The sequence below is a fragment of the Melanerpes formicivorus genome, unplaced genomic scaffold (genome assembly GCF_026170545.1).
Source record: "Melanerpes formicivorus ecotype bairdi unplaced genomic scaffold, bMelFor1.0.p_v2 SCAF_81, whole genome shotgun sequence".
Lineage (NCBI taxonomy): Eukaryota > Metazoa > Chordata > Aves > Piciformes > Picidae > Melanerpes > Melanerpes formicivorus.
In genome coordinates, this window is record NW_027142433.1 from 2495099 (window position 1) to 2521343 (window position 26245).

Sequence of the window (26245 nt, forward strand, 5' to 3'; positions counted from 1 at the left end):
GCAGTGCGCCTGCGCGGCGGGCGGCCGCGGGGGCTTGTGGGATACTGCGGCCCAGGCAGGCTGGTGAGGCGGGCGACGGGGTGTGCGCGGCGGCGGCGGCTAGGCCGAGCCGGGCCGGAGGTGGTTGGTGGTGGCAAGAGGCGGTAGTCGCAAGAGCAGCAGTGCGGAGCGTGGTCGGGCTTAACGAGCTGTTCCTCTCCCTGATGTGTTTGTAGCAGCGGAGCGGGCGGCAGCGCAATGGCTTCGAGCAGCGGCACCGACGTGATTCAGGTCACCAACGTCTCCCCCAGCGCTAGCTCCGAGCAGATGCGGACGCTCTTCGGTTTCCTCGGGAAAATCGAGGAGCTGCGCCTCTTTCCTCCCGAGTGAGTTGCTGGCTTTTCTCTCTCTTGCCCTTCCACCCGCGGGGAGCGGGCCCCTTCTTTCGCCTCTCCGGCCTGGCCGCCGCCTCCGCCTTCCCCTCCCCCAGGCGCAGGCCTGCGGCCCGCCTCTGGCCTCCATGGCGGCCGGCTGCCCTGCTTCCCGCCGCGGCTGTGCGGCTAGGCCTCGGCCTGCATCCGCCTCCGCTTCGGCGCTAGCGGGGCGGCCAGGGATCCGCTCTTTCTCAGCACGCAGAGGGTGTGCTGGGGAATTCCCGGTGACTCAAACCGGACCGAGCCCCTTTTGGGTGGCCTTAGCCTTTCTTTCTTCCGAGATAAAGGGGCTGTAAGGCTTTACGGGCGTCTTGAGGCTGTAATTATCCATGCGATTTCCTCATGCGGGGGAAAGAGGAATTTACGACGTGTAGTCGCAGGCCGGATTCCTCTTCAGCGCACCTTTTCCCCTCGGAACTGTTCATTCCCGCTCAGCCTTGCTCGCCTCTGCTGGATTTATCCCCGAAGTTGTACTCGGTGTGTGCGCAGCTGGCCATGGCACTTTTAATTTTTCCTTGTATATCTTAGGAAAAATTGGGTGACACACAGGCAGGCAACCACTAATATCACAGATTTGTAAGTCCAATGAAACTAATGCCTAGGTTTTAACGTTGATTTTTGGTAGTCTTGAGTGTCTTTTACAGCACCTCATGGTACATGCTGATCTTTTGTGTATTGATTACATAAGGAAAAAGGGTTTGGGTTGGGGCTTTTTTTGGCATGGTGGGCAAGGATTGATGGGAGAAAAATCAAGCAAAACCATTTTTGTTGGTTTTTTTTTTTGGGGGGGGGGAGGTATTTGTCTTTTTATTTTGGTTGGGGGCAAAAAGCTTTCAGAAAACATTCTTTTTTATTTTTATTTATTTTTTTTTCCTCCTTCCTTGGAGGTGTTCAAAAAAGGCTTGGATCTGGAATTTGTTTTTTTTTCTCCATCCTTGGAGGTGTTCAAAAAAGGCTTGGATCTGGCATTTGTTTTTTTTTTTTCTCCATCCTTGGAGGTGTTCAAAAAAGGCTTGGATCTGGAATTTGTTTTTTTCTCTATCCTTGGAGGTGTTCAAAAAAGGCTTGGATCTGGCATTTGTTGTCATGGTTGAGTTGATCAGATGGTGTTGGGTGATAGGTTGGACTTGATGATTGCTGAGGTCTTTTCCAACCTTGTTGATTCTGTGATCTCCAGGGATGGGGACTCCACCACCTCCTTGGGCAGCACATTCCAATGGCCAATCTCTCTTTCTCTGAAAAACTTCTTAATGTCCAAACCCAGGAATGTTGACCCATCTTGCTAGGTAGTTACATACACAAATCTAGAGGCAGTGTGGTTCTAGCTTGGGATGGGATTTTGCCAATTTAATGTTGAAAATGGGATCATGGAAGAGAGAGTGTTTTACTAGGGGAGTGATTGTCCTCCTGTACAGGGCACTGGAGAGGCCACACTCTGAGTCCTGAGTTCAGTTTTGGGCCCCTCGCTCCAAGGAGGATATTCAGATGCTGGAGCAGGTCCAGAGAAGTGCAGCAAAGCTTATTGAAGGGTCTGGAGAACAGGGCTGGTGAGGGGCAGATGAGGGAGCTGGTTCGTTCAGTCTGGAGAGAAGGAGGCTGAGGGGAGACCTTCTGGCTCTCTACAATTCCCTGAAGGGAGGCTGAAGGCAGGTGGGGGTTGGTCTCTTCTTCCAAAGAACAAGGGACAGGACAAAAGGAAATGGCCTGAAGTTACGCAAGGAGAGGCTTAGGTCGCTTATGAGGAGCAATTTCTTCCCCAGTAGGGTTGGTCATGTCCTGGCCCAGCCTACTCAGGGCTGTTGTAGAGTTCCCATCCCTGGAAGGCTTTCAAAGCTGTGGTGGTGTAGTGCTGAGGGACTTGGCTTAGTGCTGGGATCTTTATCTTCAAGGTCTCTTGTAACCAGAATGATTCTGTGGAACTGATGTAAATGTAACTGAAATTGAGGAACAGTTCCCAGAATGGGAGTGGCTGACTTCCTGAGCTGACTGTTATCAACTGTGCTAACTGGATTGAAATGGCAGAACTGTTAATGCTTGGCAGCAAGCACAGCAAATTCACCTTCAAAGATTCTCAGCTCTTTGATGTGCTGCTCTGTATTTTAATGTTCCCTCCCCTTTTTAAGGACTGTTAATGGCAGTTAATTCTGTTTCTGAAACTTGATGGCTTTAAGCACTGCTACCAAAATCTGTTATAAGGTTATTTGTGTGCTATCAGAAATGGAGGGCAGGGCACCTAGGGTCACAGTGGCCAGGTGGCTTTGGGATCTGCAGAGAAAGAGGCTCCCCAGCCTCTGTGGGCAGCCTGATCCCAGGGCTCCAATACCCTCTCACCAAACAAGTTTCTCCTCCTGTTCAGGTGGAACCTCCTGGGTTCCTCTTTGTGCCTGTTGATCCTTGTCCTGTTTCAGAGCACCAATGGAAAGAGTTTGGCTCTTAGTGAACGTGGTGGTGTTGAAAAACATCTACTGCAAGGACAATCTGTTCACTCTAGCCTGATTATTATTACCTCATTAGCAGTGTTTATCTAAATGGCAGGATTTAATAGTTTTAAGATGCTGGTTGTAGGATGAAGGAACTTTTGTTGAGCAAGTGGTTAGAGGTTCTTATCTACTGTACTTGAGAATGGGTGCATTGTCCAGACCCCAACCACAGTCAGTTGTGGTGTGTCTCAGCAATCCCTGGCATGATGTCTGAGAGGGAATTATTGAATTTCTCACTCTCTGCTGAATGAGAATAATGAGAGCCTTTTTTTGGTAACTGGGGAGAATGTTCTGTTCCTCCTGAATTCCTCTCAGCCACAGCTTGGGCTTTGCAGTGGCTGGAAATGAATGTTTTAAAATGAAACACAGCAGTTTCTCTTAAATGTCAGCCTGCACCAGCATGGCCTGAGGTGTTTGCAGTTGTTGTGGTCTCCTGGTGTGCATGAAGAAGAGTGTAGTCAAGAGGTCACAGGAGGTTTTTCTCCCTCTCTGCTCTGCCATAGTAAAGCCACAGAGTACTGGGTCCATTTCTAGGCTCCCCAGATCAAGAGAGGCTGGGAACTACTGGTGAGAATCCAGGGGAGGCTCCAAAGATTCTGAGGGGCCTGGAGCTCTGTGAGGAGGAAAGGCTGAGAGCCCTGGGGCTGAGAGGGGGTCTGATCAATGCTCAGCAAGAGCTAAAGGAGCTGTGGGGTGCAAGAGGCTGGGGCCAGACTCTTCTCAGTAGTGCCCAGGGACAGGACCAGGGGCACAAACTGGAACCCAGGAGGTTCCATCTGAACGGGAGAAGAAACTACTTTGGTGTGAGGGTGCTGGAGGCCTGGAGCAGGCTGCCCAGAGAGGTTGTGGAGTCTCCTTGTCTGGAAAGCCTCCAAAGCCAGCTGGGCATTGTGCTGCTGGGCAAGCTGCTGTGGGTGCCCTGCTTTAGCAGGGGGGTTGGACTGGATGATCTCCAGAGGTCCCTTCCAACCCCCAGCATGCTGGGACTGTGTATGCTCAGCTAGCTCAGCTCATCAGTAGGCAGTGTTACTCTCGTGTAGCAGCGGTATCTGCTCTCTTCTGTGAGCAGCCACAGACAGTTTCAGGGTGTTTGCATGTTTTTTGCTGCATTAATGTCATAAACAGATTAATTTCTTTAGACATTAGCTGACTGTAGCATTCAGAGATGCCAGAACTCCTTGATCTCCAGACACTTCACTGCTATGATCTTGTTGTTTTTTTCTGCTGATGCTTCTTTGGGTTCACTGCAGATGGCTTCAGAAAGGGCACGATTCTGGCCAGCTGCCATTTGGTCATGGATAAAAACAAGCTGCTAGTGCCCATTTTCCCCTCCCTGTGCCATTTGTCACTACACTGACACTTGCCAATGAATTAAAGCTGTGAGATACTGGCTGAAGTGGATGTTTCTGAGGTTTTAAAAGCCCCAGTTTGCTGGCTCCACTCCTTGCCAGCAATTTTCACCATCAGTTTGAAGTGTATTAAAACGTGATCCAATACATGTTGAGGGCAGTCCTTGAGTTTGCATCACTTGCTGTCAGGAGTGAGCTACTTGGTGAAGCCTCTGCTCAGCCTTTCTGAAGAAGGGAAGAGCTGTTTTGGCATTTGCAGTAACAGAAATAGATCTTGGATGCTGGCTTTGATGTGGAAATAATGCTGAATTCTGACAACGCTGTCAGTGCTTCGAGACTCGATCAGTGTTCCTCAACCCAGATGAAAGTGGCTTGGCAGTGGGATGCATTTTTCAAGAGCTCATCTGCTAATTGTTGCTGGGAGTCTGCTTAGGAAAGGTGCATTTTGATGGTTAAGAATTAAGGAGTTTTTCAGAGCTACCTCCTGAGGCTGCTTTGTACCTCTGGTGCTTGAGGGCAGAGCTGAGTGCCTCGCGGACCCTGCCTGAGCTCCTGGAGGAAGTAGGGTGTGGGACATGCTGCTGCTTTCACAGCAGTCCTCTGCATTCCTGAAACAGCTTTTAACTCTAAGATGCATGGTTGTGTCTCCATGACCTTTTTTGCCACACAATCCCAGCATGGTAGGGGTTGGGGGGACCTCCGGAGATCATCCAATGCACCCCCTGCTCAAGCAGGACACCCACAGCAGCTTGCCCAGCAGCACAATGCCCAGCTGGCTTTGGGAGCTCTCCACACAAGGAGACTCCACAACCTCTCTGGGCAGCCTGCTCCAGGCCTCCAGCACCCTCACAACAAACAACTTTCTCCTCCTGTTCAGATAGAACCTCCTGGGTTCCAGTTTGTGTCCATTGCCCCTTGTGCTGTCCCTGTGCACCCCTGAGCAGAGTCTGGCCCCAGCCTCTTGCCCCCCACAGCTCCTTCAGCTCTTGCTGAGCATTGCTCAGCTCCCCTCTGGGGCTGCTCTTCTGCAGGCTCCACAGCCCCAGGGCTCTCAGTCTTTGCTCCTCACAGAGCTGCTCCAGGCCCCTTAGCATCTTGGTAGCCTCCACCGGCCTCTCTCCAGTCTTCCCCTCTTGAACTGGGGAGGAGAAGCTTCTTTGCTGTGAGGGTGCTGCAGGGGAGCTGGCCAAGATGATCTTTGAGAGTCCCTTCCCACCCAGTGCAATGTCTGAATCTCTAAAATGCTGTTTGATACCAAAGAGGGACCCAGAGGTGCCAGAGCCGGGGGGAGGGTAGCCGGGTGTGCTGGAGAGCGGGGAGGGGAGCTGGGGTGCTAGAGAGGGGAGGGGAGCTGGGGTGCTAGAGAGGGGAGGGGAGCTGGGGTGCTAGAGAGGGGAGGGGAGCTGGGGTGCTAGAGAGGGGGGAGGGAGCTGGGGTGCTAGAGAGGGGAGGAAGCTGGGGTGCCAGAGGTGGATTCAAGGTGATACCAGAAATGATGGTTGTGTATAGAGGAAGTTTCCCCTCATCACAGTATCACTAAGGTTGGAAGAGACCTCAAGGATCATTGAGTCCAACCTATCAACACAGACCTCATGACTAGACCATGGCACCAAGTGCCACATCCAATCTCTTCTTGAACACCTTCAGGGATGGTGACTCCACCACCTCCCTGGGCAGCACATCCCAATGATGAATGACTCGCTTGGTGAAGAACTTTCTCCTCACCTCCAGCCTAAAGTTCCCCTGGCACAGCTTGAGACTGTGTCCTCTTGTTCTGGTGCTGCTTGCCTGAGAGAAGAGCCCAACCCCCACCTGGCTACAACCACCTTTCAGGTGGTTTCAGGGCAATGAGGTCACCCCTGAGCCTCCTCTTCTCCAGGCTAAGCAACCCCAGCTCCCTCAGCCTCTCCTCCCAGGGCTGTGCTCAAGGCCTCTCCCCAGCCTTGTTGCCCTTCTCTGGACATGGACATCGAAACACTTGAACTTCTTAAACTGAGGAGCCCAGAACTGGACACAGGACTCAAGGTGTGGCCTAAGCAGTGCTGAGCACAGGGCAGAATGACTTCCCTGCTCCTGCTGGCCACACTGTTCCTGCTGCAGACCAGGATGCCCTTGGCCCTCTGGGCACCCTGCTGGCTGCTGTTTAGGCGGCTGCCAGTCGTGTGGGGTTTCTCGCTTTGGTGCAAGCGGGGCTGGGCAGCAGAAGTGTCAAGTCTGCTAGTGTGACTCTCTTGCTTCAGTTGAAATAATTTGTTGCCTTGTTTCCCTCTTGCAGTGACTCTCCCTTGCCCGTGTCCTCCCGGGTGTGCTTTGTAAAGTTCCACGAGGCGGACTCGGCGGTTGTGGCCCAGCACCTGACAAACACTGTTTTCGTTGACAGAGCCTTGATAGTCGTACCCTATGCAGAAGGTTGGTGCATTGCTTAATCACCTCTGAAGCCACCAGTTTGATGGCAGTTTCATTCCAGTAGATACCTCACCAAAAAAATAATCAAAACAAAAAAAAGAGAATTAGTTAAATGTCAAAAGCTTTAAATTGCTGTTTGGAACCCTTGGTATATTGCCAGTGGATTCAGTGATGTTGGGGTTTCATCTCATGGCACAGAGTGAGAGTGGAAAGTTCACCTCTGTCTGGGTTTGTGTGTCTTTAAGAGACATCTCTGAGTTAAGATTGCTAACATTCTAGGCAGAAGTCTGCCCAGATCTTGCCCTTTCTCACTTTGCTTGAGACGTTTGCCTCAGCTTAGGCAAACACTTTGGCATTGGAAGGATCTTACCTTCAGATCTTGCCTCAATCATTGTTTGCCTCGTTCACACAGGCACAGATCTCTTCATGAGACTGGCTTCTCCCTCCATGAGAGTGGATTAAGATTCCTTTGGGATCCCTGCTGCTGCCTTGAGTTGGGAATCTCCCTGGCAGCAGGCACTCTCCCTCCTTATCACATCCAGTATACCAAGGGTTGCAATAGTTCCACTTGAATTTGAAAGATAGCTCTTCCCAGAGGTGCCAAGTTGGGCACTGGTGCTAGTTCTGGTTTGTTTTTTTCCTTGTTTTTCATCCTTGATATATTTTACAGCATTTCACTAAATAATAAACTCTTCTCTCTGTTATTTGTGTGTGTGATTTTTGTAGTGGAGAAGGCAAATGCAAAGCCCTTCCAGATGGCTGAAAAACAGTGGGTCCTCTGAAGCTACAGGGGATTCTAGACATTAACTAAAGGCCAGCAAGCACTCAAGTCCCCAAGTGTTTTCCTGGTGTAACCACTTTGTTAACTACATTTTCTCTTCTTCTTTTTATTTTCACATTTTAGGGTGTTACAGTAATTTGAAAGGCAATGAGCAGGGTTTTTGGAACTTACCTTAGAAACAAAGTGCTGAGAAGACACCTCTTCTTGCAGAAGTCTTATTAAACTCTTCTAGACTTGCTTTAGAAGTAATTGATTTCCATTGTACTGTTTTCCTTGCATTTTTTTTCTTCCCCCCCCCCCCCTTTGCTTTTGTTGTTGTTTTGGTTTTGTTTTCCCTTCTGAAAGAATGGATTTTCCCAGATGGCTTTGAATTGAAGTTAAAAAGTCTGCAGATTTTAAGTTCTACTACAGTAAGAAATGTGATACATGGCCTGGGTTCAGAGCTGTAAGCAAGAGACTGTAATGCTCTAGGTTGTCTTTTGAGGCCTGGGGAGCTGTCTTGTCTTTGTGTTTTCTTAGAGTGAAACCTTCCTGATTCTGGAATGTAGGAACCTGCAGTGTGACCTTTGATGGACACATGCTGCTTTGGGGGAGTACAGACCACCTTCTGAAGCTGCCATTGAGTAACTGCTTCTGCTTGGGTTAGTTGAGGTCTGAGAACATAGCTGAAAGGCATCTTTGTCCTCCTCTTGGTGTGTAAGCATGAGACAGCAACAGTCCTTTAGAGTCAGCACTGAAATACTCTCCAGGGCCCACGGGGGAGAATGTTTAGTGCTTAACTTGTCCCTTGAGGATACCCCCCTCCCCCATTTTTCCCTCTGTCACTCTGGCTTTCTCCATCAGATGGAGGATAAATCTGGCACACAATAAACAATCTTCTCAGGAGCCTTGCTTCCAAGGTTGTGTCAAGAAATTCAAATCCAGTCCAATATTTGAAGTGGGCCTTTAAGTAGTTTTTTTTTTGCCCCATAAGGGGAATCTCAACCAGGAGCTCTGTTTCCAAAATTGTGTAGAGAAAAAGCAAATCCATTCCAATAGTTGGGCTCTTTAAATGGACTTTTCTCTCTGCCAGTCTGACTTTCTCCACTGTGCTTGATGGTGGACAAATCTGGCATTTGGAGAAACCTCCCCAAGGGAGCTTTGGCTCCAAGATTGTGAACAGAAAGTCAGATTCAATCCAGTGTTTCAAATGCTGTGCTGTTCTTCTCTGTCCCTCTGACTTTCTCCATCAAATGGTGGGCAACTCTGGCACACAGAGACATCCCCCCAAGAGTCATGTTTCCAAAGTCTGTAAAGAAATTCAAATGCAGCCCAATATTTGAAGTGGGAGCCTGTTTACGTGGATTTCTGGCATACAGAGGAGGTTCCCCCCACCAGCTTGGCTTGCAAAGTTGTGTAAATCAAATCAAATCCAGCCCAATCTTTGCAGTGGGGGTGTTTAAATGGGGAGTTGTTCCTCCTGGAACACACTGTTGGTAGGTCAACAGCATGATGTCAACAAGTCTTAACAAGAGATAGGCACAGCCAATAAAATGCCCACCCTGGTCTGGAAAGCCCATTTTTATCCTTATTCTGGAGCAGAGTTCTCCCTCCTAACCCTCCCTGCCAGGCTCCCTAGTCAAGACAGCAAGAAGCCTTAATTCAATCCAGATTGAAAGGCCAGGACTGTGCCCACCTGGGAGCTTTCTGACCTCTTCTCACCTTCCTCGTTGTGATAACTCTTTGTCTGAATATTGCCTGTCACTAAAAGTCAACTTGTTTCTTGTCTTGTTGAAGTGCAATCATTATCCCCTCTACCCCATACACAGACACTGGGGTGTGGTGCCTGTTGCTTTGTGTTCTAGAGCTTAAACACAAAGCCTACGGTAAGGTTTGTCTCCTTCCCTCCCCCCCCTTAGATTTGATAGGAAAAACCTTGACAAAGATTGAGTTGTAAGATCTTAAAGAGTTAAAAAAGGTGATTGTTTTTTGCCTTTAAGATGTAAAGATGGCTTTTAAGGGCTGGTTCTTTAAATCCAAGGTGGCTTTTAAAAGGTTTCAAGATGACTTTTAAGGCTTTAAACGTGACTTTAGAGGTGTGGGGGGGAAAAAAAGGTGGCTTTTAAGGTTTGAAAAGAGATGGCTTTTTAAGAGTCCCAAAAAGGTGGCTTGCAACCATTTTAAGGTTCAAAAAAGATGTTTCTTAACCATTTTAAGGTTCCAAAAGGTGGCTTTTAACCACTGTTAAGGTTAAAAAAGATGCCTTTTAACCATTTTAATGTCCCAAAAGATGGCTTTTAACCACTTTAAGGTCCCCAAAAGGTGGCTTTTAACCATTTTAAGGTCCCCAAAAGGTGGCTTTTAACCATTTTAAGGTCCCCAAAAGGTGGCTTTTAACCATTTTAAGGTCCCCAAAAGGTGGCTTTTAATCACTTTAAGGTTCCAAATGGTGGCTTTTAACCATTTTAAGGTCCAAAAAGGTTGCTCTTAACCATTTTAAGGTTAAAAAAGATGCCTTTTAACCATTTTAAGGTCCCCAAAGGTGGCTTTTAACCATTTTAAGGTTCAAAAAGGTGCCTTTTAACCACTTGAAGGTCCCAAAAGGATGCCTTTTAACCACTTGAAGGTCCCAAAAGGATGCCTTTTAACCACTTGAAGGTCCCAAAAGGATGCCTTTTAACCACTTGAAGGTCCCAAAAGGTGCCTTCTAACCATTTTAAGGCTAAAGGAAAGATGCCTTTTAACCATTTAAGGTCCTAAATCGTGGCTTTTAACCACTTTAGTGTTCCAAAAGGTGCCTTTTAACCACTTTAAGGCTAAAGGAAAGATGCCTTTTAATCACTTGAAGGTCCCAAAAAGTGGCTTTTAATCACTTGAAGGTCCCAAAAGGTGGCTCTTAAGCATTTCAAGGTTCCCAAAAGGTGGCTCTTAAGCATTTCAAGGTTCCCAAAAGGTGGCTCTTAAGCATTTCAAGGTTCCCCAAAGATGCCTCTTAAGCATTTCAAGGTTCCCCAAAGATGCCTCTTAAGCATTTCAAGGTTCCCAAAGATGCCTCTTAAGCATTTCAAGGTTTAATTAAAGATGGCTTTCTTGGGGGGGGGGGGGGGGGAGGGAGGGGAGGTGGGGAGGTGTTTAGGTTCCTTTGGTTAATGTTTGTTTCTTTTTTTGTCTGTTTGTTCTTTTTTCTTTTCGTTTCTACCCATTCATGCCGTGTTTCATGGCTCTAACAAAGCAGCAGTAAAAAAAGCTCTTGAAGCATGAAAATTATACCTGGTGAGGGGCCTCATTGCTCTCTTTTTACAAAAACAAAAAACAAACAAAAAAGAAAAGTTGTAGTTGATTGATTTCCTTCAGTTCTTTCTTTTCCTGTTTCCTTTTTTTTTAACCAAGTAGAGGCTCGGATGCATGAGTTTGGGGTTTTTATTATATTCCTTTCATGATGATGATGATTTTAATTACTTTTAAATGGATGCAGCTCTTCTCTGAGGGGGTCCGAGGGGGCCCTAAAGCTCCTGAGGATTTGTATATTTTTTATTATTATTTTTAGTTTTATTTTTCAGTTGCCAGAAATGTGGTGCTTGGTGGATTTAGTTCTTTCTGTTTTGCCAATGTTTTCGCTGTCATTACCTTTGAGCCGTTGATTTGTGTGTCCTCCTCCTTTGGAGAGCCCTAATTGCTGCATGCCAAGCGCTCTCTCTCTCTCTCCCCCTCCCCACCCCCCCCTCCACCCCCCCTTAATCTTTCTGTAGGTATGTTAATATATTGATGCATTGATGCCCTCTTATTACCTAAATGCCCTTTTGCCCCCCCCTTCCCCCTTCCCCTTTCCTCTTCCCCCCCCATAACTTTGGGTATCTGAACTGATGACAGCTCAATGCCACAAGCAAGCTAAAACAGTGCTGTGTATGATGCAGTTTGTTTAGATTATCGGCACTTCTCAGTATAGGTGGGAGGAACCATGACCTTTATTTAACAGTGGTTTTTCTTTTTTGTTGTTGTGTTTTACAGTTCTTTTCCCTGGTTCAGCCTGAACTATATACCAGGCCCTGCTGAAAATACCACCCAACAGTTTTCTTCTGCAGCTTATCCAGTTTCTCTTAAGTGCCCTGTACATATTGTATGTTTTACATGATGAGATGCAGTTTCTTAATTGTTGTATTTGCAGAAACACTTAACTGGTATTTGCAACTATCTAGTAAAAACCAAACTGTTTTGTTGAACTCTCATTTTGGGGGCTTGGGCACATTAACAAATTAATCCATCTGTATAGGGCTTTTGCTGTTGGATAGAGTTAAAGCTACTACCTCCATAATGACTCCTTTCACAGTAGGACACCTCCCCTCCTCTCCCCCACCCCTCCCCTCCCCACCACCACCCAGTTAAAATTCTCTGTGCAGAGCAGGCAGTCTTAGCTGCAAGATTTGGGGCCAGAAGCTCCCTCTGCAGCACGTAAGCAGCACTCTGGGGGGGCACAGTAAAGCGTGGCACGTAGTGGGGGACAAAAGGCATTGCACGGCGCAGGTAAGGAGATGTGCCACCCACCGCCCGCTCAGAGGCCTGCACAGCCTGGTCACTTAGCCAAGCCAGCAAAAGCCCTACTCTTGATATCCAAACAAAAAAAACCAACCCAAACCAATAAGAAAAGAAACCAAACAAACCCCAACCAGATTATTTTCCACGCTCCCTCCCCCCCCCCCCTTCTCTCTCTCTCTCTCTCCTCTTTTTAAGCTCGAGCAGCGTCCCAACGCGACAGCGTTTTGCGTGGTAGGTGTGTGACAAACGAACCTCCCAAAGCAAACGAAACAGACAAACACAGAACAGTGAACTGTAACCATAATTATTAACCCCTAAATCCAACTCTTTTTTGTTTTTTTTTTTGTGTCTTGTGTATCTTGATTTTTTTCTGTGTGCTTTGTAGTGAAAAGCAGCCGACACGAGTCGTTGTTCATAAAACAGTTGAGAGCACAACCCCCCCACTCTGGAGAACCGCCTGTGCTTGCTTACGTTTGGTTCATGCCTTAAAAATCGAGGACAGGTGATGAAACCTTGGCAGTGTTCACACACAAAAAACAAACAAAACAAACACACAAACCCTCCAAAAAAAAACCAAACCCAAGTCTCTCTCTTGTGCTGTTTGCTTTAATTTGGTTGTGGTTTTATCCTCTGGGTCGGTTGCTGCTTTTTTGCTCTAGAAACTTCCCCCCGTGAGTTTGTAGACCAAAAACCGAACCGACCGCACAAAGAAAAGCCTCCCCTCTCCTCCTCCTCCTTCTCCTGCTCCTCCTCCCCTCCCCACCAAAGAAATGGTTCCAAAGCTTTCATTGAGGTGAAGTTCTCATTCTAAACTACCCCCCCCAACAACACCACCCCTCCCTCTCCCCCCCTCGTTCCCCCCTCCCCCCTATATAATAAGTGAATGCTAAGTTATGAGTAGGGATGGAGCTGTTTGTATGGTAGCCAACGTAAATGCTTCCAACACATTCAGGTGGTGTATCAGGGAGACAAGGCTTGTTGTTTTTTTTTCTGGGTGTATTTTTTTTTTGTTGTGTGTAATTTTCTGCCCCTGGAGCTGGGATGTGTTCTAATGCCAGGCTGTTTCTCTGCAGGAGTTATTCCTGATGAGACTAAGGCTTTGTCTCTCTTGGCACCAGCTAATGCTGTGGCAGGTCTGCTGCCTGGAGGTGGACTCCTGCCCACTCCCAACCCTCTTTCTCAGGTAAGCTCTTCCAGTTGGGCCAAAGGGGAGACAATCACAGAAGACCCCAAGAAAGCCAGTGGTCCCTGGCCTGCAGCAGGAACAGTGTGGCCAGCAGGAGCAGGGAGGTCATTCTCCTGTACTCAGCACTGCTAGGCCACACCTTGAGTCCTGTGTCCAGTTCTGGGCTCCTCAGGTTAGGAAAGAGGTTGAGCTGCTGGAGAGTGTCCAGAGAAGGGCAAGAAAGCTGGGGAGGGGTCTGGAGCACAGCCCTGTGAGGAGAGGCTGAGGGAGCTGGGGTTGCTTAGCCTGGAGAAGAGGAGGCTCAGGGGAGACCTTCTTGCTCTCTCCAACTCCCTGCAGGGAGGTTGTAGCCAGGTGGGGGTTGGTCTCTACTCCCAGGCAAGCAGCAGCAGAACAAGAGGGCACAGTCTCAAGCTGTGCCAGGGAAGGTTTGGGCTGGAGGTGAGGAGAAAGTTCTTCCCAGCAAGAGAGATTGGCCATTGGGATGTGCTGCCCAGGGAGGTGGTGGAGTCCCCATCCCTGGAGGTGTTCACAAAAGGCTTGGCTGAGACACTTGGAGCTATGGTTGAGTTGATCAGGTGGTGTTGATTGATAGGTTGGACTTGATGATCTCTGAGGTCTTTTCTAACCTTACTGATTCTGTGATTCTATGAATACAGAATACCAAATCAACCAGGTTGGAAAAGACCTCTGAGATCATTGAGTCCAACCTCTCACCCAACACCATGTGATCAACTCAACCATGGCACCACGTGCCTCAGCCAGGCTCTTCCTAAACACCTCCAGGGATGGGGACTCCACCACCTCCCTGGGCAGCATATCCCAGTGGCCAATCTCTCTTGCTGGGAAGAGTTCTGAGATTCTGAAGCTTTGAAATGCCTGAATGAGAGAAACTGAAACACTCTCCCTGAACTTAATACAATGTTTGCTGTATCTAGAAGGCTCAGTCAAACCCAATTTAAGTTTCCAGCTGTCTAATGATTGATTATCTGGATTGAGGATCTTAACCTAACAGCTTTTTGTCTTTGTCTCATTGCTGTCTGTGCTCCAGATTGGTGCTGTTCCTTTAGCTGCTTTAGGAGCTCCTGCTCTTGATCCTGCCCTAGCTGCTCTGGGGCTTCCTGGAGCAAACCTAAACTCTCAGGTAGGTCACACACTTCACAGCTGTCTTTATTGTCCCTAGCACATAGTGGTGAGCAGAATATGTGACCATTTTAGTGTACCCCCCACACACACCTCCAAAGGGTCATTTGCTTGCTGTGCAAAGCAAATCAAGATACAGAGGGAACATAGCTGTTTTGCTTTGCTTCTGCCAGGTGATAAATGGCAAATTCAGCTCCCCCTGAGCTCAAGCAGCAGCAGTCCAGATGCAGGTTAAACAGCAAACTGTAGAACATGATTGTGCAGCACATCAATCTTGGTACACATCCTCCAGCTGTTTGATTAAGTTGTTATGCTGTTACCTAATCCATCATCCTGAAGTCCTGCTACATCTACACTGAAATCCTCCTCTTAAATGGGTGTGGTTTACTGGGCAACCCCCCAGGGTCTGGAGGGGGCACCTCAGTGGTTGGGGTCTGTGAATCTGTCCCAGACTGGTGTCTGTCAAGGAAACAGAGTGAGGCATTGGCTAGAGAGATTGAGAGAAGTTGACTCTCTTTAGATCCTGCTTTTAATTAGAATGGAATAGAATAGACCAGGTTGGAAGAGACCTTCAAGATCATCGAGTCCAACCTATCATCCAGCACCACCTAATCAACTAACCCATGGCACCAAGCACCCTGTCAAGTCTCCTCCTGAACACCTCCAGTGATGGTGACTCCACCACTTGTTTCTGATTATTTTAACCTTTGAGGTCACTCTGTCCTTTTATCCTAAGGACCTTCCATCTTGTTCTCCTGCTTCCAGGCCACTTCATTAAGTGCTTTTTGAGCCTAAAAGTTTGTTAACTCCCTCCTGGCAATATGGGCAGCCCAGGCAGGCAGGGAGGGGGCAGCCCAACCAACAGGCTGGAGGTCTGAGAACCTGAGGTCTGAAAACCTGCTTTGTATTAAAGTCTTGGCTGAATGTGGTCTGGTTCTTCTTGGGACTGTTACAGAATGAGCCCTGGCTTTTGGCATAGCAGCTTTAGATAGAAGCCCTTTGGGCTCCACTTTTCCCCAGTTTAAAAGTAGTTTTTATTTCTACTCTAAGTGCCAAGCAATAGGGAGGAGGATGTTGAGTTAGATAGTTGAGGTGCAGGGCCCAAGTACTGCACCAAGAGCCTTTCACAGGCCCAGGAAGTGCTGACAGCCTGCTGCCTTGCTAAGAAATCCATCATTTGGCATCTTCTGCATCTATGCCATGTGTAGTGACAAGAAAATGATGGTCATAATGAAATCAAAGAGGGGAAAAAGGGCAGCCTAGGTGCATGTTTAAAGCAATCCAAACTTGGAATAATGAGGGATTGTGTCCTGAGTCCATTAAGCTAACAGAGGGCAGCAGCAGCTTGCCCAGGATCACAGTGCCCAGCTAGGCAGAGTGGCAGCTCTGCAGAGAAGGAGACTCCACAACCTCTCTGGGCAGCCTGCTCCAGGGCTCCTGCACCCTCACACCAAACAAGTGTCTCCTCCTGTTCAGGTGGAACCTCCTGGGTTGCAGCTGCTGCCCCTTGGCCTGTGGCTGGGCACTGAGAAGTGCCTGGCCCTGTGCTCTTGTTTGGGCTCAGCCTGTGGCTGTTGTGTGGGAAAAAATCGGTGGGGTTTAAACATTGTCTTGTCAGCACTGCTGCAGGAAGTGAGCAGCTGAGAGCATGTCTGAGCTTACCTGAGAGATGTAAACCAGCCTTCTCTGGTGGGATTCTTAACTGAACTTTAGCTTATTATGCATGAACTGACACTGAGGACTTCCCCTGAGCAGGCAGCTGGAGTTCTCTGTTCTCTTGGAGAAACAGAGAAATAATTCACCTGGAAAGACCAGAAATGGGGTTTGAAATTCAAGTTCATTGATTCTATCCAGGAAAAAGGCCTTGAGGAGCCTAGGAGCAGCCTAGTGGGGGATGGCCCATGGCAGGGGGTTGGAAGTAGATGATCTTCAAGGTCCATTCCAACCCAAACCATTCTAGGAATCTGTGCAAGCTGCTGTGTTTGTGCAGTGGTGCAGGGCAGGGGGAAGCTCCCTAAGCACCACTGAAATGAGATGTTCAGACCTCACACCAAGTTGTGAGACAGAGCAGTCTGCCTCCTGCTCTGTAACTTGCCTGGGGGTTGGGTTGGTTTTGCATCTGTAGAGGCTTTTAGCCACTGCTTGAGGGCACATTCAAGGCAGACAATCTTCTTCACCATGGACACCCTGCAGTGTGGTTCTAACTTTGGTTTCCTTCTCTCAGTCTCTTGCAGCAGACCAGCTACTAAAACTGATGAGCACAGTGGATCCAAAGTAAGCATTCCAAACGTTTGTCTTGCACTTAATCCTGGGTTTATCTTCTGTGCTTGGATGTCCAGCCTTTCTCCTGCTGGATCTAATGAGGCTGCAGAAATCTGGGGTCTTGAGGGTCCTGTGCAGGCTTCTCTGTGGCAGAGAAAAGAGGGGGAGGAAGTGAGGATGATTCAGCCTTGCATCTACAGAGTAGTTCCCCTTGATCTCTGGGATTTCATTTTGCTAGAGGCAGGGAAGTTCAGTTTCATTGCTGTCACCTCTGTGTCCAGAAGGTGAAGGTGCAGCTAGAACCTCTCATCCTGCTGAGAATAAGCAGCTCCTGCTGAAAGAGACAATGGTGAAGGAGCCTGTGTGTGGCAGAGCTGTCAGGAGACAGCAGAACAAAAGGTGTCTGATTACTTGGTAGAGAAAGGGAGCAAAGGGCAGCAAGCACAAGGATGTGCTGGCTCTTATTTCAGTGCCCAGCAGAAAGGCTTCTTTTGTTTAAGGGAGTGTGGCATGGGGGTAGAAAGTAGGGAAGGGTTCACTGAATCCCTGCCTGGTGGGAGTGGGAAGGGCTCTCTGGAGATTATCCAGTCCACACCCCTGCTAGAGCAGGGGCAGCCACAGCAGCTTGCCCAGCAGCACAATGCCCAGCTGGCTTTGGGAGCTCTCCACACAAGGAGACTCCACAACCTCTCTGGGCAGCCTGCTCCAGGCCTCCAGCACCCTCACACCAAAGAAATTTCTCTTCCTGTTCAGATGGAGCCTCCTGGGTTCCAGTTTGTGCCCACTGCCCCTTGTCCTGTCCCTAGGCACAACTGACAAGAGTCTGGCTTGCCCCACCCTGGGTCCTTTAGCTCTTGCTGAGCACTGCTCAGCTCCCCTCTGGGGCTGCTCTTCTGCAGGCTTTCAGCCCCAGGGCTCTCAGCCTTTCCTCCTCACAGAGATGCTTCAAGCCTCTCAATATCTCCAGAGCCTCCACTACTCTGTCTCTTGAGCTGGGGAGCTCATAACTGGACCCAGTCCCCCAACTGTGGTCTCAGCAGGGCAGAGCAGAGGGGCAGGAGCAGCTCCCTTCACCTGCAGGCCACACTCCTCATGCCCCATGGGAGCCCACTGGCCTTCTGGGCCACGAGGGCACAGTTCTTGCTCAGGGGGAGCACAGACAGGGTCTGATTGCTGAGGTCTCTTCACTTTGTGTTTCTTGGATTCACAGACACTGAAGCTGTAATCTGCCTTTCTCTCCTTGCACAGGTTGAACCACGTAGCTGCAGGTCTTGTCTCACCCAGCCTGAAGTCAGATACCTCCAGTAAAGAAATAGAAGAAGCTATGAAAAGAGTCCGAGAAGCACAGTCCTTAATCTCTGCTGCTATAGAGCCAGGTAACCCTCACTCCTGCCCCACCTCCTGCAGCCTCAGGTGCACTTTGGGTGTGGGACATGATGGAAGCTCCTGCTCTGCTAAAGGCTGGCTTGATGCTTTAGAAGAGAATTCAACCAGGTTGTTGTAGTGTGATGGTTTGACCCACCCACATGAACAAAAGGCCTTTGAGATCACCAAGTCCAACCTCTCACCCCACACCATCTGATCAACTCAACCATGGCACCAAGTGCCTCAGCCAGGCTCTTCCTAAACACCTCCAGGGATGGGGACTCCACCACCTCCCTGGGCAGCACATCCCAGTGGCCAATCTCTCTTGCTGGGAAGAATTTCTTCCTCACCTCCAGCCTAAACCTCCCCTGGCACAGCTTGAGACTGTGTCCTCTTGTTCTGGTGCTGCTTGCCTGGGAGAAGAGACCAACCCCCACCTGGCTACAACCTCCCTGCAGGGAGTTGGAGAGAGCAAGAAGGTCTCCCCTGAGCCTCCTCTTCTGCAGGCTAAGCAACCCCAGCTCCCTCAGCCTCTCCTCCCAGGGCTGTGCTCCAGACCCCTCCCCAGCTTTCTTGCCCTTCTCTGGACACCTTCCAGCAGCTCAACATCCTTCTTAAACTGAGGAGCCCAGAACTGGACACAGGACTCAAGGTGTGGCCTAAGCAGTGCTGAGCACAGGGCAGAATGACTTCCCTGCTCCTGCTGGCCACACTGCTCCTGCTGCAGGCCAGGATGCCTTTGTCCTTCTTGGCCCCCTGGGCACACTGCTGGCTCCTGTTCAGCCTACTGTCATGGTCAGGCATAGGAGCAGGCTCCCCAGGGAGGTGGTGGAGTCAGCATCCCTGGAGGTGCTGAGGAAGTGTGTGTTTTGGGATGTGGTGTTTTGGGACATGACTTAGTGGCCCTGGAGGTGTTGGGCAGGAGGCTGGCCTTGCTCTTGGGAGGTGTTTCCTAACCTGTGGCTTTTGGACTTTGCTTTTCAACTGCAGACAAAAAAGATGAGAAACGGAGACATTCAAGGTCCAGGTCACGCTCGAGGAGGAGGAGGACACCTTCTTCATCCAGACACAGGTAGGTAGCTTATTTCCTTTACAAACAAAACCCACAGAGATGAAAGAGCTCCTGCAGAGGTGCTCCTTGGGGGTGACACTTTGCTTGTGGAAGCTGAGAGATGGAGGAATGGTCTCGAAGATGAGGCTGTGGTGAGGCCACTCTCTGGTGTGAGGTGGAGGCCTACTTCTCCTCTTGTAAGAAGATTGGAGAGACAGAATGGCTCAAAACACCTCAAAATGCTGCAGAAGGAACCTAAGGCCACTGAGTCCTTTGGCAGCCTGCTCCTAGTGTGGGGTGTCCCTGCCCATGGTAGGGGGGTTGGAACTAGATGATCCTCGAGGTCCCTTCCAGCCCAAACAGAGCACAGAATTAACCAGGTTGGAAAAGACCTTTGAGGTCATTGAGTCCAACCTATCACCCAGCACCATCTAATCATTCTAATCATCCAACACCATCTAGTCTAAACCATTCTGTGAAGCTAGTGCTAGCAATGTCTGATTGTGCTGAGCAGTGAATTGTTCCTTGTGTCAGATGAGAACCACCTTAGCCCAGAGCCCTGGCTTCACCCAGCCCTCACTGCTCTCAACAGCTGAGCTGTTGTGGACTCTCCATTTTATAGCAGGCCTAAGGGTCTGTTCTTCCCTCAGTCTCTATCCCTACACTTGCTCTTGTGGAGCTTCCTGAGGTTCCTCGCCCAGCTCTCCAGCCTGGCCTGGTCTCACTGAAGGGCAGCACAGCTTTGACAGGGCGTCAGTCACTCCTCCCGGCCTGGGGGGGTCCACTGCCTCCTTCATCCAGGTCATTGATGAAGATGTTGAACAAGATAGGACCCTCTCCTGACCCCTGGAGAACACTGCCATCTGCAGGCTCTGTGCTGCTAGTCACAGCCCTCTGAGCTCTGTCCTTCAGGCAGTTCTTGCCCCACCTCACCACCCACACTTCCTGAGCTTGCCTGTGGGGCTGTTTCAGGAGCTGGTGCTCCAAGTCCAGCTGAGGTGCTCGCCGGACTCCATGTGACATCTTTGCTGTGCCCTGCGTTCTCTGGTGTTTGCTTTCTCCCAGCACCCTGAGCCAGCAGCTGGGCTCTGATCTTGACCTGCTGTGTGCTCTGTGTTCCTGCAGGCGCTCCAGAAGCAGGTCGAGGAGAAGGTCCCATTCAAAATCAAGGAGCAGGAGGCGATCGAAAAGCCCAAGGCGAAGAAGATCTCATTCCAGAGAGAGAAGCAGGAGGTCGAGGAGCACATCCAAAACCAGGTAGAGTCCTTCACTCAATCCATTCTGTTTGCTAGGAACCAAATGGTGCTGCTCAATTAAAAGATGATCTCACCAAGCAGCCTGGGTCAAGCTGAACCCGGTGGCTCTTCAGAGGCAGCCTCTCGTCACGGCTTAGGGGATTATGTTACACTTGTCCTCTGCATGGGTACAGCTGCATGGAGACAGGGAACATGCTGCTGCTGAGGGTCAGTATGTGCAGCAAGCACCTCCTGAGCCACTCAGCAGCTGTCCTTGGAGCTGTGAGGGTCTAAAGGTGGTGGAGATGATGTACCCAGAAGCTATAGAAGAGCTGTCCTCTCCCTGTGCTCTGCAGAGGCGTCCCTTTGTGCCCATCAGTATGTGACAGACTCCAGATGCACTCAGCAGTTCCTGCTCTCCACTGCAGTCACCATGGCTTCATGCCTTTTTGTCCTTCCTGGAAGAGTTTGAACATGACCTAAGAAAGCCCTTAAAAATCTCTGTTTTGCTTCAAAGGGATAAAAAGAAAGAAGAGAAAGAAAAGAAACGTTCCAAAACTCCTCCCAAAAGCTACAGCACAACCAGGCGGTCGAGAAGCACAAGCAGGTACATCCCCATCTCCCAGCAGCCCAGCCTGGTGGGGTGGGAGGGGACCTCTGGGCAGCATCCACTCCAACCCCCCTGCCAAAGCAGGGCACCCACAGCAGCTTGCCCAGCAGCACAATGCCCAGCTGGCTTTGGGAGCTCTCCACACAAGGAGACTCCACAGCCTCTCTGGGCAGCCTGCTCCAGGCCTCCAGCACCCTCACAACAAACAAGTTTCTCCTCCTGTTCAGGTGGAACCTCCTGGGTTCCAGTTTGTGCCCAGTGCCCCTTGTCCTGTCCCTGGCACCACTGAGCAGAGTCAGGCCCCATCCTGTTGTCCCCCACAGCTCCTTCAGCTCTTGCTGAGCATTGCTCAGCTCCCCTCTGGGGCTGCTCTTCTGCAGGCTCAACAGCCCCAGGGCTCTCAGCCTTTGCTCCTCCCAGAGCTGCTGCAGGCCCCTCAGCACCTTTGTAACCTCCACTACTCCATTATTCCCTGTCTCTCTTGAACTGGGGGAGCCCAGAGCTGCACCCAGTATTCCAGATATGGTCTGGGCACAGAGTAGAGGGGGAGGGGAGCCAGAGGTGCATTTGTAACTCAACCGACTCTGCTCTCCCTGTGCCGCAGAGAGCGACGACGCAGAAGAAGCAGGAGTGGATCCCGGTCACCTAAAAAGCCCAGGTCCCCCAAGAGGAAAATGTCCAGGTCCCCATCTCCAAGGAGGTCAGTAGGCTCTTGGCAGAACAAAGTGGTGCCTGGTGGAGTGTTGCTGTGATGTGAAGTGCAGCAGAGGTCACAGTGGGTCCTTGGGAAGGTGGTGTCTGGTTATACCTGGCTGTTAGAATCATAGAATCAGCCAGGTTGGAAAAGTCCTCAGAGATCATCCAGTCCAACCTATCACAAAACACCTCTGGACTAACTAAACCATGCCTCCAAGGGCCACATCCAAGCCTTTCTTGAGCACCTCCAGGGCTGGGGACTCCACCACCTCCCTGGGCAGCACATCCCAATGGCCAATCTCTCTTGCTGGGAAGAACTTTCTCCTCACCTCCAGCCTAAACCTCCCCTGGCACAGCTGGAGACTGTGTCCTCTTGTTCTCCAAAGAGTAGGGGGATCTGTGGTGCTTCCTCCTGCTTTTGGCATCATTTCATTGCCTTCATGCACAGAGCTGCTCTGTCAGTGCCCAGGACTCATGCTTGGAGGCATTCCAGGGGAAGGAGTGGGAGATACCCAGAGGGCCCAGGCTCTTCAGCTCTGTCCAGTGGGAATCACTGACTTTTGGGTGGGCATGACTGTTATTATGGGAGACAGCTGGCTGTGAGAGACCCTGCTCCAGCTGGGGTTGGACTGGATGATCTCCAGGGGTCCCTTCCAATCCCCACCATGCTGGGACTCTGGGATCTTCTCTCCTTAATCAAGGAACTTGAGGTTGTTCCTTCATCAAACCCTGTAATAATAATACTAAACCAGGTTGGAAGAGACCTTCAGGATCATCACATCCAACCCATCAACCAATCCAACCCACCCAATCAACTAACCCATGGCACCAAGCACCCTGTCAAGTCTCCTCCTGAACACCTCCAGTGATGGTGACTCCACCACATCCCCAGGCAGCACATCCCAATGGCCAATCACTCTCTCTGTACAGAACTTCTCCTGACATCCAACCTGAACCTCCCCTGACACAGCCTGAGACTGTGTCCTCTTGTTCTGGTAGCATTGCTGTTCTTAGTTAAGGTGGTGCTCCTAGGACTTGACTCTGTGCTGCTTGGTCCAGTAAGAAGGAATGGGGATGCTGGCTTAGCTCTGAAGGCAGCTGGGGTGTGGTGGTTGCACACTGCTCTTTCTCCCTTGGCATGGGGGGTGAACTGTGGGTCCCAGAGAGGCAGAGAAACCTGGCTTGGAACCTTCCAAGTCAGGGGAGACCTCCTTGCTGTCTACAACTCCCTGAAGGGAGGTTGTAGCCAGGTGGGGGTTGGTCTCTTCTCCCAGGCAAGCAGCACCAGAACAAGAGGACACAGTCTCAAGCTGTGCCAGGGGAAGTTTAAGCTGGATGCTAGGAAGAAATTCTTCCCAGCAAGAGAGATTGGCCCTTGGGATGTGCTGCCCAGGGAGGTGGTGGAGTCCCCATCCCTGGAGGTGTTTAGGAAGAGCCTGGCTGAGGCACTTGGTGCCATGGTTGAGTTGATCAGATGGTGCTGGGTGAGAGGTTGGACTTGGTGATCTCAAAGGTGTTTCCCAGTCTGATTAGTTCTCTTCTCTTGCCTGCCCTCTCCTCTCTGGCCTGCCCTCTCCTCTCTGGCCTGCCCTCTCTCCTCTGGCATTTAGTTCCACCCCCCCTGGTGCCATGGGCAGCAGCCCAGGTTGCTGGAGGCCTGATGCAGCCTGGCCTTGAGCCCCTGTAGGGCGGGAGCACGCACACCCTGCCTGTTGCGGCGCTGAGCTGCGCGCGGCGGGGTGCCGAGGCAGGGCTCCCATCCAGCTCTGCTCTGGTTGCAGACATAAAAAGGAGAAGAAGAAGGACAAGGAGAAGGAGAGGAGTCGAGACGAGAGGGAGCGCTCCACCAGCAAGAAGAAGAAGAGCAAGGACAAGGAGAAGGAGCGGGAGCGCAAGTCGGAGAGCGACAAGGACGTGAAGGTATGTTCAGGTCCCTGCCCGACGCCCCCTGCCCGCCCCCCGCCGCCGCCCCGGCCCCGCGGCCCCGGGGGCTGCTCTCACCTGCCCTTGTCTCCGCGCAAAGCAGGTCACCAGGGATTACGACGAGGAGGAGCAGGGCTACGACAGCGAGAAGGAGAAGAAGGAGGAGAAGAAGCCGGCGGACTCCTCCTCCCCTAAAGGCAAGGAGGCGGCGGGGGAGAAGGGCAGCGGCGATCCCGGCCGGGAGTCCAAGGTCAACGGCGACGACCACCACGAGGAGGACATGGACATGAGTGACTGACGCCGGGCGGCGCCCGCGCCTCGCCGCCCCCCCTCCGGGGTTCTTTTTACGCTCTCCTCCTTAATCCTAACTCCTAGGTGTCTCCAGCTCCCAGCTAGCCATGGTTTGTACCTCTCCTGATACTAACTTCACACCCAACAAAGCTTTAGACAGAGCAAAGGTGACCGGCCCCGGCCGCCGGGCAGCTCGCGCCGAGCGGGCCGCCGCCACCGCCGCGCTTTGGGGTGCTGCTTGGAGCAGAAGTCAAGAAGCTGCATGTGTCTCCAGCAGGCATGGACTTGTTTGTGTGTGACCTCCTGTAGTCAATCAGCTCTCACCCACCCTAGTGTCCCCCAGGCTCGGGATTCCTCGCAGCACCATAGAGCAGCGTAGGGAATGCACTGACTGCATGTTGATCCGGCAGAGATGGCCTCCCTCTGCTCCACTCCCGCCACACACCACCCATCTGCTTCGAGGGCCTTGGGGGGGCTGCTGCAAGGGTAGATTTGCTTCAAGAGTCTTGGTGGGCCTGCTCTGAGGGCCTTGGGGGGGTCCACTCCAAGGATGGGTCTGCTCTAAGGGCCTTGGTGTGGGTCCACTCTAAGGGTGGGTCTGCTTTAAGGGCCTTGGTGTGGGTCCACTCCAGGGGTGGGCCTGCTCTGAGGGCCTTGGTGTGGGTCCACTTTAAGGGTGGGTCTGCTTTAAGGGCCTTGGTGTAGGTCCACTCCAAGGGTGGGCCTGCTCTAAGGGCCTTGGGGGATCTACTTTTAGGGTGGGTCTGCTCTAAGGGCCTGGGTGGGTCCACTCCAAGGGTGGGTCTGCTCTGAGGGCCTTGGTGGGTCTGCCCTGACCAAGGGTCCTAAGTGTGGCTACAGAGCTGCCTGCACCTGAAGCTCCTCGTTCTCCTAGGGATAGATTGGAGGTTTTGTTTCTCTTGTTTTCATTTTTGAAGCCCTGTGCCTGGGCTTGCTTTGGGTTTGGGTTTGGGTTGGTCTTTCCCTTCTCCCTCCCTCAGGTGGGTTTGGTTTGGCCTTGGAGGCAGTCCCAATGCACTAACCTTTTGGAGGGCTTTGGGTGATCGCTTGGTCCAAACCCACCTGGGGCAGGCTGAGATGGTTCATCACTTCCCATCATCATCCTCAGCCTGGAGCCTTCCCCCTCAGCAGTGCCCAGTGATGAAAGGTTGAGTGGTGCAGCGTCCCCTCCCCCAGGTCCTTCGGTGTGTTGAGGAGGTGACACCCCCTTCCCCTTCCCCCTCCCCTCCCCACAGAAGAGCAGTGCAGTTGAAATCCACCCTCCTGAGCTTCTCCAAGCCAGGCTCCTTCCTCCCACCTCCTGCTGACTTGATCTTCAGTTGTCCAAGCCGATCAGTTGGTGTCTGCCCTCCCCTGGTGCCCACGGTGCTCCCCTGGTACCCGCAGTAGGTTAGGCGAAGCTCTCCCCTTAGCTACCGGAGCCCAAGAAGCTTTCTTTTGACTTTTGTGCAGGTAAAAACAAAACACAACACAAAACACAACACGAGAGAGAGAAGTAGGCTGCAGTCTGTGCCATGTCCATGTACAGTTTCAGAAATTGTTTTACAGAACTTTGATAATAAAAACCCTGAAACTCAGCCTCCTGCTGCTGCCCCCTCCTGCCACCCTGCCGGCCCCTGCTGCTGCCAGCCCCTCCTGCTCGCTCTTGCCCTGCGGCAGGGACACAGCTTTGCCTCCCCTCCCCTGCAGCGGCCTCAGGGGACACCTCCTGGCTCTGCAACTACCCCCAGTGTGCCCAGGGGGCCAAGAAGGCCAAGGGCATCCTGGCCTGCAGCAGGAACAGTGTGGCCAGCAGGAGCAGGGAGCTCATCCTGCCCTGTGCTCAGCACTGCTCAGGCCACACCTTGAGTCCTGTGTCCAGTTCTGGGCTCCTCAGGTTAGGAAAGAGGTTGAGCTGCTGGAAGGTGTCCAGAGAAGGGCAAGAAAGCTGGGGAGGGGTCTGGAGCACAGCCCTGGGAGGAGAGGCTGAGGGAGCTGGGGTTGCTTAGCCTGGACTGAAGAAGAGGAGGCTCAGAGGAGACCTTCTTGCTCTCTCCAACTCCCTGCAGGGAGGTTGTAGCCAGCTGGGGGTTGGGCTCTTCTCCCAGGCAGGCAAGCAGCACCAGAACAAGAGGACACAGTCTCAAGCTGTGCCAGGAGAGGTTTAGGCTGGAGGTGAGGAAGAAATTCTTCCCAGCAAGAGAGCTTGGCCCTTGGGATGTGCTGCCCAGGGAGGTGGTGGAGTCCCCATCCCTGGAGGTGTTTAGGGAGAGCCTGGCTGAGGCCCTTGGTGCCATGGTTGAGTTGATCAGATGGTGTTGGGTGAGAGGTTGGACTGGATGACCTCTGAGGTCTTTTCCAACCTGGCTAATTCTATTCTAGTCTATTGTACTTCTTCCCTGTCCCAGAGTGGCCTCCCTGGGAGCTTCTTGCCCCTGGAGCAGCCTCCCTAGGAGCCTCCCCCCACCCCAGAGCCACTTCCCTGGGGGTCTCCCACCTCTGGACTTCTTCCCAAGCCTCTGCCCCCAGGCTCCCGCGTTTG

At 51.3% G+C, this 26245-nt stretch overlaps 1 protein-coding gene across 2 annotated transcripts; it reads left to right on the forward strand.

Moving 5' to 3' along the window:
* Positions 1-25301, forward strand: SRSF11 (serine and arginine rich splicing factor 11). 2 transcript variants are annotated; one of them, XM_068164637.1, is made up of 13 exons: positions 1-63; positions 216-365; positions 6518-6651; positions 13015-13124; positions 14179-14271; positions 16495-16544; positions 17781-17908; positions 18888-18969; positions 20074-20205; positions 20701-20790; positions 21398-21493; positions 23271-23409; positions 23513-25301. In XM_068164637.1, the coding sequence occupies exons 2-13, from the start codon at positions 238-240 to the stop codon at positions 23708-23710; spliced, it is 1380 nt and encodes a 459-aa protein (XP_068020738.1). In that variant the 5' UTR covers positions 1-63; positions 216-237; the 3' UTR covers positions 23711-25301. The 2 variants fall into 2 exon arrangements, with proteins under 2 accessions (XP_068020738.1, XP_068020739.1); XM_068164638.1 differs by lacking the exon at positions 1-63 and having other exon boundaries at positions 75-365; positions 23516-25301.
* Positions 25302-26245: the final 944 nt, after the last annotated feature.

What these genes read in the sequence shown, in the direction of transcription:
- SRSF11 (XM_068164637.1), top strand. Translation starts at nt 238, where the DNA reads ATGGCTTCGAGCAGCGGCACCGACGTGATTCAGGTCACCAACGTCTCC. An exon ending in CTCCCAACCCTCTTTCTCAG is followed by an intron (nt 13,125 to 14,178) that starts GTAAGCTCTTCC and finishes TCTGTGCTCCAG; the next exon opens with ATTGGTGCTGTTCCTTTAGC. An exon ending in CCTTCTTCATCCAGACACAG is followed by an intron (nt 18,970 to 20,073) that starts GTAGGTAGCTTA and finishes GTGTTCCTGCAG; the next exon opens with GCGCTCCAGAAGCAGGTCGA.